Consider the following 14,359-nt stretch of genomic DNA (forward strand, 5'->3'; position numbering starts at 1 on the left):
CTGTTTCAAAAGACATGAAAGACACACCAGTAATTAATTCAGTCAGAGGAAAACCTTGGAGTAAGATAGGAATTTGAAAATCTGTATTGCTGGCTGACTGATTTTAACAAATTGGTTGAGGAAAACCACATGTATCATTCTGATAAACACAAAACTTCCAAAATGTAGTCTCATTAAAAAAACAAGGAAACAATTATAAACAGCACAGAAATATCTCTGCCTTCTCTCTAAGTCCTGTCTAGTTTATCTCCCAGTGTAGAACTGAGTTTAGTGTTGCAGAACGCAAGTAGTTCTGCTTTAATGCTTGTCAGGTCTGACTCTCTGGCTTTTTCCCTGCTAGTTCTTATGGAACCTGCTTACAGAGAATTGAATTAATGGTTTTGGGGGTCATTATGTAATCTCCTCTGTATTTTGTGGCCGGTTTCTTCAGATAATGCAGGTTTGCTAATCTGCATTTTTCTTTATGGTTAAAATGACCAGCGTGTAAATGTTACTTCAAGTCTTCAGCTGACAAGCAGCAGTTAAGCTTCACATATCCCAAGAGTGAAGAATATGGGATAGGTAGCACAGTATTAAAATGATTTAGAGGCTGGAGCTAGTTACTGGCCATAAATACTTCTGATAATTGTCAAGTTCTTTTGCTGGTCTGTCTTTGTAGTTAAGATCTCAGAGAATCCACACTGTTATCCCTCAGCAGAAGCCCTCTTCAGCCCCAGGGTATATGTAATTTGTGAGGGAAGGAGGAATGCTGACTAACGTCTGTAACATTTATAAAAGAAATAGCTTTTGTTTCACAGGAAAAAATGGTTACAATGCTAATTAGATAATTCCTATTATATTTGCTTGTTACAAGAGAATAAAATACATATTAGCTCTGCTTCTGAGCTATGCACCTCAGTTTTTATCTGCCTTCAGTTTCTGCATGCAAAAGCTTTTTAATCATCCATTTTTGCAGTGTTTTGTTACGCATCTAAATTAAGCATGGGAATCAGTCCTCAGAACACCTTGATAAGGCTGTTCATTTCAGGTTGTTCATTGCCAGAGAGATTTGGGGTTGTATGTACTTTGTAAAGAACTCTGGTCTTTGTTTTTTGCAGTTGTTATTAGTACAAATAAATAATTCTATTGTCAGTACTATGTAAAACAAAGGTAGTGAGAAAAACAGTTCTGGTGGTCTGATTTGCATGATTCGAAATCTAGGAATTGTTGCCCAAATGTAGGGAGATTGGTGGAGTTTTATTTAAGTTGTATTTTGGATTTTTGTCACATATTTAAAAGTAACTACATGGGGGTAAAGGGCGTGTGGGAGGCATTGTTATAAGTTTCTGAAACTCCTGAGGTCAAAGCTGCGATAGAGAGCTTTGAAAGGATAAATATTGTAGTGTAAGTAATTTATTAAACATCTTTTAGAGGAAGAAAGAAAGAAAAAAAACAGCAAAAAAAAAAAAAACAAACCCCAAACCTTAAACAAAAAACCCCAAACAGCTCTTACTTAGCTTTAACACTATATTGATAGTGTTTGGACAAAGACAAACAGTCCATTCTCTTCCAAAGATACTAGTGATGGGAGTTCTCTCCACATTTGGTCACATTTTGCACGTACAGTGCTTCTGACTGAATTGTTACAGTCTTGAATTAAAAGGTACTTTTCCTCCTTGTCTCCCTTTTTTTTTTTTCTTTTTTCTTGTTTTCTTTTGATTAAAGATGTACTTGCCATGGATGTGTTCTCACACTGACATTTTTTTCAGAAGTGGCAGCAGGAGCAATAGACTATATCTGACTTGCCCATGCCAGTCAGGAGGAAAGGATAATGTAATGAAAATTGGTATTTAGGAACTTTTCTGAGCTGGAACTCCTAACTTCAGGAACCTGGGAGTATACAGGCCAGTAGATTGCCACTAGATCTTATTGGCTGCCAATTACAAATTCATCTAGCTTCTTACCTCATCCATTCCATTAGTATGCATTGTTGTTCCACACAGGGGATTTCCATTGGTCATCTGTGAACATTTTTCATATTTTTATTTATACATGCATGTATAATATATACAAAGAACACGTTTTAGAAAGTATCCTTAATAATCAGCTTGCTTTAGTCTGCATAAAGTAATTTCTATACTGGACAGTGCTGTAAGCTGCTACGTTTGTGTAACACCATAAACAAGACCACCCTTCCTCAGTGGCTTGTAGTTGTGAGCTTGAAAATTCCTGTGGATCTGGGGAAACAGCAGCAACTCTGTTCTCCAAATAGACCTGACTGGCATCTTTTTTCAGAAAGTGGGAAGTCTAGAAGACTGGTTATTTTTGGACAGCTGGGTGAAACAGTGCTTTGCATGCATTTTTCTGCTATGAGGTTAGGTACTAGTACACGTTGTACTTCAAGCACTTCTTCCCAGGGTGACAAGGATATTCTTGCCCAGAACTTGAAGGCAGAGCCATTAGCTTTCGTTTTATTATTAAAAAAATCCTTCTTGCAGTAAGAAAGAGGGACTGATTTCTTTTCCACAGTGGCATCTGTGCTTTAGAAAATCCTGAAGATGGCATTGGCCTCCTGCTTCTTTCTTCATTCATCTTCAGCATCATCCTCTGTTCTCTGATTCCTCGTAGGCCTTTCCTCAGAGGGTTCATTTCTATCTTCTCGCTCCCTAAAACATTGTTCAGGAGTAGAGATGTTAATTAAAACCAGATAGAAATTTTACTGAAGAGATTTTGTGTTAGAATGATTTTAGACTGCTGTAAGCTGAGCAGGGAATGTACCAAACCAAACTCCATAAATTAAGTCTTGCTGGTGAGGCCCATGAGGCACTTTTCCTCCCTGCCCCTCCCCACCCCCCCCAGCATATATGTAGAAAAAGGGTGACTGGTGTATCTTTTCTCATCCCACTTCTAGTAGTCTCCATCATGAGAATAAACAAAGGTTTCTGTCTTGGAGTCATAATTTTGAATACAGAGCCTTAGGCTAGCAAAGACAGTAACAGCTGTAGGACCCAGAGAAACAATCAGGGCTTTGCTTATCAAATAATTGTGCATTCTTGACTGACTTGGGCTTGCTCATTTGGTTCCAAGGTTTGAATGTTTGGGTTCTACCCCAGAGACCACAAAGGTGTCTGGTAATACTGGGCATATTTCATGAGAAGAGATGGGAGCCGCTAAGGTAGAAATGGAAAGGAGAAGGCAGTGCACACTTCCTTGATTTCTTTTTTCTCCTGTGCTTTCCACTGCATATGTTGATGCCAGAGGAAGAACTTGAACCCTTCATATGTTCCATTTAGTTCTCTAGAGAAAGGTACTTACGTCATCTCATAGTCCTTGTCCTTGTCTGCCCGACAGCAGCAGCAATAGGCTAAAATACCAATAACTATAATTGCAGCAACAGCTCCACCAATGATGCCAGCATAAAGAGCTATGTTCATGGATGCTATACAGGAAGAAAAGAATGAGCGTTTTGCAGTAAGAATGATAACAAGTACACCAGCACAATCACTGGACTTCAAATCCCACCACCAGATATCAGATCACTCTACCAGATCCAGACTGTGGAGAAGCCACATTTATTTGATGACAGCAACTGGAATGAATTCTGTACAAGGTGGCTTATAAGTCTGCAGGAGCAGTTAGACAGGCATGGGGAGGACCCCCTGGATCTGAACAACCGCTGTACTTTGTCAATACAGTTTAGTTTCAGACTTTGGGGGCTCAGGCCTATCTCACTCTACACAGTTTTTTGTCACCTGTGAACTAACCTTATGAGTTAGTGAGTGCTCTGTCACCAATATAATGAATCTGTCTTAAAGGTAAAAAAGGTGTGCTTTTTTTTGGGAGAGAGAAAGAAGAATTTTGTAATTCTGTCTGCACTGCCTCCATTAATCCTTCGACACTTAGCTAGGATACTTTCTCGGCACCATTCTTCCAGTAAGCAACCCCATCTCTTACGTGGCATAACGCTGACTGTCATGTTGCAGAATTCCTTTCCCACAATGTTTGTTGAAGTGCAGATGTAAAAGCCAGAGGTATCCGCTGAGATGTTCTTCAGAGTGATTTGTTCCCCTGTTGTGAAACACAAATCCGGTTCAGAAAATAAAAGAATTAAAGCAGGGAAGGAAGTGGGGACAGCAGCCTTTCAATTCCAGCCCAGGGTAGTGGGAGTGATGAGAGGTTATTAAAGCTGATGTATTGCTGTTTCTTGCTCAGGAGCTGCCGTGCTAGTCCCTAGGTTTTAGTGAGATTTGTGGGAGGACAAATGGAAGTGTGCTGTTTGGTTTACAGGGGACGTGTGGCATTTGAACATTCCTTTTAGAAAGAAAATTGTGTGTGGAGGGTAAAGAAGTGTGTGTGCTTAGTGAAAGCTTTTTTGTGTTGGTTTTTGCTGAGAAATACAAGATGACCAAAACCAGTATTTAGCTTTGATGAATTAGCTTGTAAAACAACAAACAACTCCTCAATCCTCCAGCTCTTAGGATTTCAGATCTGAATTATTTAGATGTGAGGGAAATTGTTTTCTAGTCTGGTAGAGGCCACGCAGGCTGTGAAAATAAATGAAGGAAAAGAAGTACAGTGACGTGGGATTGCTATGCTACTGATGTTGTCTGTCCAGCCTAACAGAGCTCAGAACCACGTGCCAAAGCTTAGGTCTGTCTGCTAAAGCAGGCAGCCTTTGTTTGTTACATCTCCAGCTGACATTTGTATGTGTAGTCCATGCTTTTTGTTTCTGATCTACTGATAAAGGTTCAGATTTCTGCTCTAAAAGCTAAAGGCTCTGAATACATTTCAGTAATTTTCCTGTTTTATTTTCCCTGTGATCTCATGTCTTTCCAGCTCCCACATGGGACTGCAATTCTGTTGAGTCTCTGCTGGCGCCTAGCGCCAGAGAGTAAAAGAACATGCAAACCAAGAAATAACAGGCTGCATGCTTGATTTTTTTCCTTTTAGTCTCTACATACTGTCTGTGCTTACTTTTTTTTTTTCAGTGTGATGTTTATAACGCTCAGAGTTTACAGTTGGACTGTAAATCCTCCTATATTAAATAAAAAATAATTGACCGACGAGTTAAATTGGCAAAAATGGGGGTTGGATCAGTTTTGGAGTGGCTTTTAAGGGGATTCCAAACACGCTACAGCACTGGGAGTTGCTTAGCATGGGTACTTAGTGCAGAAAGAAAGTGCTTTTAGCAACAGCAGGGCGTTCAGCCAGCTTAGGGCAGAAGGTGGCAGTCGGCACACTCTGATGAAAACAGGAATGAGATGGAAATGGATCAGAAGAGACTCCTGTCCCAGGGAAGAAGAGGATGACGGCAGAAGCGGGCAGGCAGCTGCTGTTGTAAGATGGCAACTCCCAGTATGTTCCGGGCTATGCATGATGTGTTGGCACCACGTAGTGGCCAGCCAAAGGCTTGTGTCCCTGGTGTTATTTCAGCTTTTGCATAATTTACGCAAGAATTGGCTAGTGAGTGCTGAATATCCTGATGAGCCTAATTATGCTTAATTTACCTCCATAGTAATGCTACAATAGGTTAAACCAGGAAGGGTACGTTCAGATAGTCAGTCTTTCTGGAGCTGAACGTACCAGGAAGAAACAAAGTTGTTTAAAGGAGTAAATCCTGAGTCCTGTGTCACTACTACACTTCAAAGAGTACTAAATGCTCATTTCTGTGTGAATAGTTCTACCAAAGGTCCTGTCATGGAAATTCAGTTGTTTGTGTGGGGTTTTTTTCCAGATTCTGACTTAAAATGAAAGCAAATAAAATATTTGGGCCTGTATGACAGTCCTAAAGAATCAGAAGCCTCTTTTATGCTTGTGTAACAGTTTCTCCTGCCACCTTCCTCTAGGGGAAGAGTCATCTCTAGAAGGACAGTAGCTTCCAGAGCCAACTGTTGTTTGCATTTGTCCCAGGAAGCGACCTGGTCATTGTTGAGCAAGCTGGTGTATAAAAACACATCAGTTAGAAAACTCAGTGTTATTCCTCATGTTATGCCCCACTTACGCCCAGCAATTGAGAAGTCATCATTTCTGGCTGCTTCCAGAGTGAGCCAGCTTTCTTCCCACGTGAGAGCTGAAGTCAAAAACCTTACTGACCATCGTTACTTTAGGTAACAGTCCTTTTCACCCTGCTAAGTTACTCGTGAGTGTGCCTTGTATCAGGAGGATGACTTTTCAATCCTGCTTAGAGAACTTCCTAGGAAAAGCCTTAAGCATGTTCTTGTATTTGCATTTCAAACTACTTCTAACCTTGATCTATAGAGAGCTCAAAGACTTAATGTTTTTGAATTTCCCGTACCTTCTGTTGTTTGTAGTACACGGGGTTCATTTTGTACATTGAAGCTTTGCCAGGTATATTTGGGCTTTGGGGAGCCCTCATGAGAGATGCAGGTCAAATTGATTGTGTGTCCATACTCTGCTGTCCCCAGAATCTTGCATTCTGGCTTGGATGGTGCAACTGAAGGAAGAAAAAAGGAAGGAATTTTATTAATCAGAAGTAGTTTTTTATTTCAACCTGTCTCCTTAACCTGTGGTCTTTATTCTGGAATATTTGAAGAGAGGCTGGTCTTGCACCTACCACCTTCTTCTCAAAGGAACTGGAGTGAACTTGTCTCTGTACTGTTTCTCCCTTCTTAGCGCTGTGGAGCCAAGAAGGAACTGTAAGATGCTTTTTGGGATATGTCTAATAGTGTTGGATAACTCATCCTTTGGTAACTAGTGTAGGACCAGCCACAGGGGGATGAGGAATGCCCTGTAATGAGGCAAGGGTTGTTGGGAAAGTGTACTATACAACTCTAAAAACTATTTTTTGCAGTCAGGTATGTAAGGTAGTTGGGTGCTCTAAGCTGTCCAGCCTACTTCCATAGTTGTAGGAGAAGACCAAAAATGGAATTGTGGATGATGACTTCCTGGGAAGGTTTTTGGTTTTGTTTGTTAGAAAATCTATCATCTGAAACAATGTGGATATTAGAGGTAGAACAGCGTTTTATCTAACTGATATAGTGTTGCCTCCATCATGCTTACCAAGGACGAAAAGATCCAAGGTTGCCGCCTGCCTGGGAGGGTCATTCCTTAGACGAACGCTGCATGCATATGTTCCATTGTCTTCCATGGTCACTTCTTTGATGATGATACTGATGTCCCCTTTGTTTACATCACCGCTAAACTGTATACGGTTTTCATAGCCCTGGCCATACTGTACAAGTCCATCAAAATACCTGTTGACAGCGTCATTCTGGTAAGGAAAGAAAATGTTCAACCTTAGATTCTTCTGAGTGGGTCTACAAGCTAACCTGATGGATTAGCCCACTTTTACGAGAAGAGCAGCTTGGAAAACAGGACCCTAAACTGCCCCAGTTTGCCAAAAAGTAAAGAAAAACAGGATCAAAAGGTTCTGGGTTTCTGTCTGGAATCCCCCTCTCCTGCATTATCTGAAGTCAGAGACAACTGATTCCTTTTGCTTCAGCTTATTCACTTTTCCTCTCCATGACAGGACACCATGAGACTTCCTGGAGATCCATATGTCAGTTAAATTCCACTGTAATTACAAAATTTCCCTTGCTTTCTTCCAGCAAGGATCTTTATAAAGAAACTGCCTCTATAGGCAGTTACTTCAAGGAGATCTCCAGAGGCTAATTCTCCTCTCACCAACCAAATCCCAAGAAGCCAAGGAGAACTTTAGAGGTCTCTCTACCTTCACATATTCCATGTGAATGGAGGAGACGTCAAGAATCCCTCCACGTACTATTATCATAAACATCAAACCTCTTATATAGTGTCAAAGATGTGTATAGATAAAAATGTGTATAAGACATATACTTAAAATATGCGTATGTTTTTTATAAAGTGTCTGAGTATTTAATGTATTTTAGTAGATGTAAACCCATGTTAACCTACAGTAACGTGTCCTCAATACACAGTTGCAACACCAAGAGAGAGGAAAGAGAAGAGTGGGGGCTTGCTAGTATCATGCAATAGATTTGGGATAAATTGCATCTAGAATCAGAGTTTCTGTTTGCATGGTTCTGAGATTAAAGAAAATCTTGAAGAAATCTTTTTCTTCCAATGCACATTCCCACCCACAGTCCTCCTTCCATCTCTCCTCTCCCTCTTGGATGCCCTATCATATGTTTCTTTATGCAACTTGATTTACCGGACTATTGATTTTCTTCCAGACAACAATGTCTCCTGAGCCAATAGCAGCCTCTGTTTTAAAATTACAGTGGAGAGTAACGTTGTTCCCTCGTGCCACCTGTATTTTCTTGTCAGGTGCTTCCACGGTGAGGGTATAAGCAGTCACCAGAACTAGGAAGAGAATAAATCCTGCAGTCAGCAAAATTAACGATTCCACATTTTGTCTCTTCAACTTTCTTATGTTCCGTACACCCCACATCCCCTCTGTCATCCATGACATTGCCTGTTGAGCAAGAGGTAATGTATGCTGTGGCTAATTGACATAGGAGGCTGCTGCACAGCATGGCTAAGTGCCAAACTCTGCTTTTCTTTCCTCACTTCCCTCTTCTTTACCTGAACATACATTGCTATGGAGTTTATAAAGATTTTTTTTTTTCCTGAGCCCTCTTTCAGTGTGACTGACATCCTTTGACAGTTCTAAATGTATGGAGGGAGACAGATAAACAGATAATACAAGTGCATCAGCAGTCTTAAGGATTCAGGCTATACTAACAGTTTGATACTGTCAAATTTCAGGCATCAGGAAAGCTGTCACATAACTTGCCTCAATCCAAGTCCATACAGAAGTGACATTTTGTGCTAGGGAATCAAAACGTGCTCATGTAATGCCCTGAAGAGGAAAAACCTAGAAAAGTAAAGAGAGCTTGAAAGAAACAAGAGAAAAATAGCTATTAATTTTAAAAAATTAGTAGGGTTATAGTCATCTTTTTTTAAGAACCGTAGCTCCTTGCCTGTGGAGCACAGGAATAGCTGGGAGTTGAATAAAACAGAAATTCCTCTGTGTCCTGGTGAAGCATGCAGAGTGCAGGGTAGGTGTTTCTTGTACACTATATTCCATTTGACTTGATGCTTAATTCATCATATCTTAACTAGTAGCAGGTCTTAATTACTCTCAAAATTGGGTTGGAGTTTTACTTCTGCCCTGCTGTAGATGACCTTCATGCCTGTGAGAACCTGTGTTTAAAAACACCTGCTTTCTTCTTGCAGTTTGTGTGATTTTTGTTGTGGGTTATTTTTCTTTTATGGCACTGTTAAGGGCCGAGGGCCGACGTAAACAACCCCTCGAATTCCTTAACGATTCTCCTCTGTCTCACTGGAGACAGAAGAGGTTTTAAGGGGAAAGAAGAAATTCACGCCTCGGTTTCGCGTTATGGAAACTGAAACAAACTTTTAATACAATAAATCCGCACTATAGACTACTGTGTATATGTACACAAACCCAGAAAAGAGACAAAGGGGAAAAAACCGAAGAAGAAAAGATTTACACAGTCTGTTCTTTTCAAGGTCGGTTTGTCGGCAGGCAGCCAGCAGCGCAGTAGGCGTGCGCAGCCTCGCTTCGCTCCGGCCGGGTCGGGTCCCTCTCGCGCCGGGAAAGGGGGCGGGGAGAACACCCCACTGCTCTCAGGCGGAGGAAGCTCCGGAGAGCTCCCTGCACGAGCAGCCGGGAGCTTCGGGTGTCTCACCCTATTCCAGAGGAGACTCACGGCAGTAACAGTTCACGGTCTGTGATCCTCAGGTGCTCTGGGGGTGTCAGCCCTCGGGTCCCGGGCCTAGGTCAGGCAGCAGAGCAGCAGCAGGGCCAAACCTTCGTGAAGCGGGCGGAAGCCGAAAGAGGAGGATCCTCCCCCTGCCTGCTGCTTTTGTAACCTTAACACGTAACGTTGCACCTGACTCCGTTTGGGCAATTAAATGCGGAATTATTGTACTACATGGAATAATTCTATTTGTCCATTTCCCAAAACAAGGAAGCTTTAGCTCAAACCAGGACAGGCACCAAACAATAATTTGAAAAAATCTAAATCTGAAAACATTTAGAGAGAGTGCAGGGAGGCAGGAGAGGAAGTGCTCCTCAGAGGCTTTCCCATGTCAAAGAGGAACATGGTCCAGTAAGAGGAAAGTGGAAGAGGGCTGCGATGTATGCTGTCCCTGAGAGAGGCACACTGTGTGTGGTGGTGGATGTTGGCTTCCAGAAGATCCAGGCTGAGTCTGTTTCCCAGAGAGGATTTGACTGGAAAGTTGCTATCTAGCAAGCTTTGGGTCCTTGTACTGCCGTATCTGTGTCAGATTAGATCCATGAGGAAGTGTGACGTGTAAGAGAGAGAAAAGGATGTCTAGGTTCCACCTTAAGTTGCAAACTGACTGTGAATACATGCTTTTTTATACAGGAAAACAATACAGACATTAGATCAGTAAGAGTAATCCGCTGGCAAGTTGATCACTACTAGATCCTTGACCGTAGCAGCAGTGAATGACAGTGTTCTTTAGAAAATAACAGCACAGTGACCCAAAAGGTTTTGTTGACTCTATGCTAGCAATCTGCTGGTAGCAATTCAGGTACTTGCGCAGGGTAACATGGGGCAGTTGGCATGTGGATCTGCTCCTCCTTGGGACAAAAAGCTTCTGTAACGGCTTCCTGGATCCAGTCTGTTCTCCACAGCAAATAGTGCTTCAAGTCTCTTCTCAGAAATGGCCTGTTTTTCCAGAACTGCTGCATCTTCCCTCTCCTGAAAGGAATCTGATGGAAATTTTCACAGCAGCTAAACCTTTCCCTCCCTTGCACCCTTCCTTTCTTGGTGCCAGGCAGGGGTGCCCTCCCTTCCACAGCTGTCTTTAAAAGCAGCTTCAGACACTTCCAGCAGACTGCCATCTGTGCTTGTTAGCATCCCGGTAAGAAAAAGAAGTCGAGTAACCAGAGCAGGAGGCTTCTAGCTGAAGTTCCGATCTTCCTGCATTCCCCATCCCCTAACTGAGTTGTTCTGTGGTCTTGCACAGTTAATTAGTGAAGTGTGTGGTTTAGTCTTTCCTCTGTGACGTGGGAATAGTGGTTTCTGTTCTCTTGGGGATTAATTCGTTTACAGATGCTGACAGCTATGAGAAGGAAACCAGTGGGGCAAAGTATTTATAGCACGGTTTTATTGCAGCCACTCCCAGGTTTTTCCCTGCTCTCGAGCAACCAGTGCAAGGGCTGTGTTTGCGTAGCCCCAGGGTCTTTGTGACCAGATTTTTCGTGGTGACCTCTATGTAAGAAAGCTTTCTCCTTGCCTGTCAAGACTGGATAGAGATCCTTTCCTGCATTTAGGTGAAAAGCACCACCACCTGTACTAGGAGATGAAGCAAAACCCAGTTCCTCTTGATACTTTTGTCGCTCAGAAACTGGTTCCACCAGTCCATAGTTCACTGACAGGTCATTAACTCCACCTTGAGGCAGAGAAGCCCAACCCTAAGGGTTCCTCTCACAAGTGCTTTTCCTTCTTCCAGTTGGATGACTCAAATCCTACAATAAATGAGATCTCTGTTTTTTTCCAAACATGTCTTCAGTGCAGAGTCAGGGAACAGCTAAACCAAACACTACGTACAGGAGAGACAGCCCATAACAAGCAAGACTGCTTATTCATCTGTTGCTGTCACCCTAATGCCCGAATTCTTCTGATGCTCTCCTGTTTTTCACCCGTGACATCTCTTTCTGGCTTCCACTCCTCCCTTGTTAGGGGTCCTTCTGGCTCTCAGGGAAACGGCACAGTTTCATTCTGGGACGCCATTTACTCGTCCCGATTTCCTCCTTCCCCCTTCTCATCACATTTCATGTCACCACAAAGTCACCAAGAGCCAGCTAGTTACAATCGGCATGTCTAAAAATTTGAGTATATTTTTCAGGTTTTTTTCCTGAAAAAACAGAACCTATTCAAAGTATGGTTGAAGGGAGAGGAGAGCCAATTCTAAAAGAACAACAGAAATGGAAAGAGGACAAATAGCCTGTATACTACTACATCTATAGGAATGGCATCACCTAGATTTAAGCCTTAGAATTACTTTTTTGTGTGTTATCAATTAGTATGTTTATAACATTCTGAGAAACTGAGAAAGGTTTTATCTCCCTCTGCTCAACTTAAACATTTGTACTTGTACAAAGGAAGAAGAAAATCAAACTGGCATGTCTGCTTTCAGATTCCTTACTGAGTTAATCAAAACAGAGTGAAGGGCAATTAATAGAGCTGGAAACAATTAGAGGAATATTTCATTTGCTGAAAAAATTGAGATTCTCATCAAGTAAAATTATTATTGCTGATTTCTCTTGGTAGGTTTGGCTAGTGAGAAAAGTAGAAAAGGTGGAAATATTTTACTTCACTTTTACAAGGAAATGCTCTTTTAGTCCCTCAATACTTTACCTCAGAATTTAGCTGAAATTTAATACCAAAGTGGGAGAGGGGACAGCTCTTCAGTGTGAAATTTGCAGTAGAAGTAGATGTTTTGTTTGATTCTGAATGAATGTTTGGGGCTTTTCCTTCAGCAAAAAGTTCACATTGTCAGTAATTCATGTAACTGCAGTGAAAAGCTGTACAGCAGGAGAAGTCACCCTATGCTAAGATCCTGATGCAGCTCATGGAGGGCAGCTCTGGCATCTGAAAACTGCACTGCCATGTGCTACACTGGTTCTCCTTTCTGGTGCAGTGCAGGAAACAACCTTCTCCAAAAGATTTTCACAGGCCAGTATTTTAACACTGACTTATTACTGTTTGAGTCCTGCCCAAACAGGCAAAAAGAGCTTCACCCAACATATATATTTCTGCTCTGAAAAGTTTCCCATCTATAATTGGATAGCATGTATGGTGAGAATAATGAAAAAGGAGAATGAATATCAATGGTATTACACAATTTACATAACAATCGTCACCACCCAAGTCACTTTTGTTGCATATGGAGCACATCCACTTTTTCTAATTATTAAACTGTGAATTTCCTTCTTGTGGATCTTATTGTTGAAGTGAGGTTTTCAGGATTTTTGGTAAGAAACCCAAGTAATTTCCATGGTCATAGCTTTGAAGTCCAGAAGAAGGTGTAGGAGCATTGGTATGAGAAAATGAGACAGGTCAAAAAGCAGTGTTACTGAGACTGCAGGCTCTGCAAGGCAGGATAAGAAAGGACAAGTCTGTGAGGAAGGCCAAGGGCAAGCTGGCTGATTTATATACATTAGTAGGGATCATTGTGCATCCCCTTGATGTGTCCATAATATACAGAGATCACAAGTTGTATTGGGGAACATATAAACAGCAGGATTTGGACTTCTGGAGATGTATGCTACATGCAGATAGATATATAAAAGAGCAAAACACAAGGACTTTCCCACCTCCAGCTGAAAAAGTTTCTTCAGAGATAAACATGTATTTAACAGAAGCCATTGTAACTGTTTTTAAAAAATACTTTCCAGCCTCAAGAAGAATAGCATTCTTTTCCTGTTCCTAACGGTGTCTTGTGGCTTTAGGAGATGCCTGTGAGTCTGGACAGTCAGCACAGAGATGGTAAACACACCTGCCTGATCATAAACATGAAGGAACTTTTACTAAACAAAGCAGAAACGCACAGAGCATTCCGAAGACCATTGGAATACCCGGACTTTGTAGTGGTGTTTCCTTCTACCCAGCCCTTGAGGATATAACCAAATTAGTACTCACTTGCACTGAAAACGAACAGCCAAAGTCCTTTCATTGCCATCGTCCTCATCTCGCCTTTATTTCACCTCAAGATGCTCTTTCTTGTAACCTCTAGGTGGCTGGGTAAGTAACTGGCTTTCACTGAAGAGCTGCTTCACAGTTAACTTCCTCAGTCTCTTTTAAAGTGCTTCTCGTCTGGTCTGCCACTCCCCTCTCAGCCAGAGAGCCAGAATGACAAGCTAGATCACCAGTAGGCTTTCACTTCACTTACTGCTCTCTGCCTGGAGGCAGAGAAAAGACTTGTGAACTCCTTCCTCAGTTGTGAACTTTCTTCCCAAGTTAAACTGCCCTTCCCAGTTTCTCTTAACATGCAGGTACATAAAGCAAGAGAGGAGGCAAACTGAAGGGTGTGGTGACGGGCATTGTACAGTACAACAACTGAAGTGACGCATGTAACTAGGGGAGGATAAGTCCCTTAAATATTTATTAAGGGAGCCTAGGGCCAGAGTTAAAAAGGTATTTGAGGTCTGTCACAATGATGCAGGCAGCTGCCTGCATCCAGGCTTTGAGAAGCTGAGGTGCCTGACCCCATTTATTTTAAATACCTCTAAGAATATGTAATTTATGAGAATTTGATGACTAATGGCTAATCTAAATATGTGAGATACATCTCACCCAGGTTCTTATGCCGCCTGTTCAGTGTGTGGCTTGTACAACAGCTGTATGTACCTGTCCTGGATTAGCCAAAACTTCCCATTTTG

General features: G+C 41.8%; 1 protein-coding gene across 1 annotated transcript; it reads right to left on the reverse strand.

Moving 5' to 3' along the window:
* Window positions 1–2,563: 2,563 nt before the first annotated feature.
* On the reverse strand, window positions 2,564–13,653 carry GPA33 (glycoprotein A33 (transmembrane)). The gene is made up of 7 exons (XM_010139230.1): window positions 13,620–13,653; window positions 8,129–8,280; window positions 7,000–7,210; window positions 6,275–6,433; window positions 3,934–4,047; window positions 3,295–3,418; window positions 2,564–2,645 (listed from the first exon to the last, which is right to left on the reverse strand). Exons 1-7 carry the CDS (start codon window positions 13,651–13,653, stop codon window positions 2,564–2,566), a joined length of 876 nt encoding a protein of 291 aa, XP_010137532.1.
* Between the last annotated feature and the right edge of the window lie 706 nt (window positions 13,654–14,359).

Source organism: Buceros rhinoceros, unplaced genomic scaffold (assembly GCF_000710305.1).
Source record: "Buceros rhinoceros silvestris isolate BGI_N320 unplaced genomic scaffold, ASM71030v1 scaffold3377, whole genome shotgun sequence".
NCBI lineage: Eukaryota > Metazoa > Chordata > Aves > Bucerotiformes > Bucerotidae > Buceros > Buceros rhinoceros.

Bases quoted from the DNA above. Each gene is read 5' to 3' on its own strand.
- GPA33 (XM_010139230.1), bottom strand. From the start codon at position 13,653: ATGAAAGGACTTTGGCTGTTCGTTTTCAGTGCAA. The intron at 6,434-6,999 runs GTAAGCATGATG...TTCTTCCTTCAG, and splicing joins CTTGGATCTTTTCGTCCTTG to TTGCACCATCCAAGCCAGAA. The intron at 4,048-6,274 runs GTACGGGAAATT...GTTTCACAACAG, and splicing joins TGTACTACAAACAACAGAAG to GGGAACAAATCACTCTGAAG.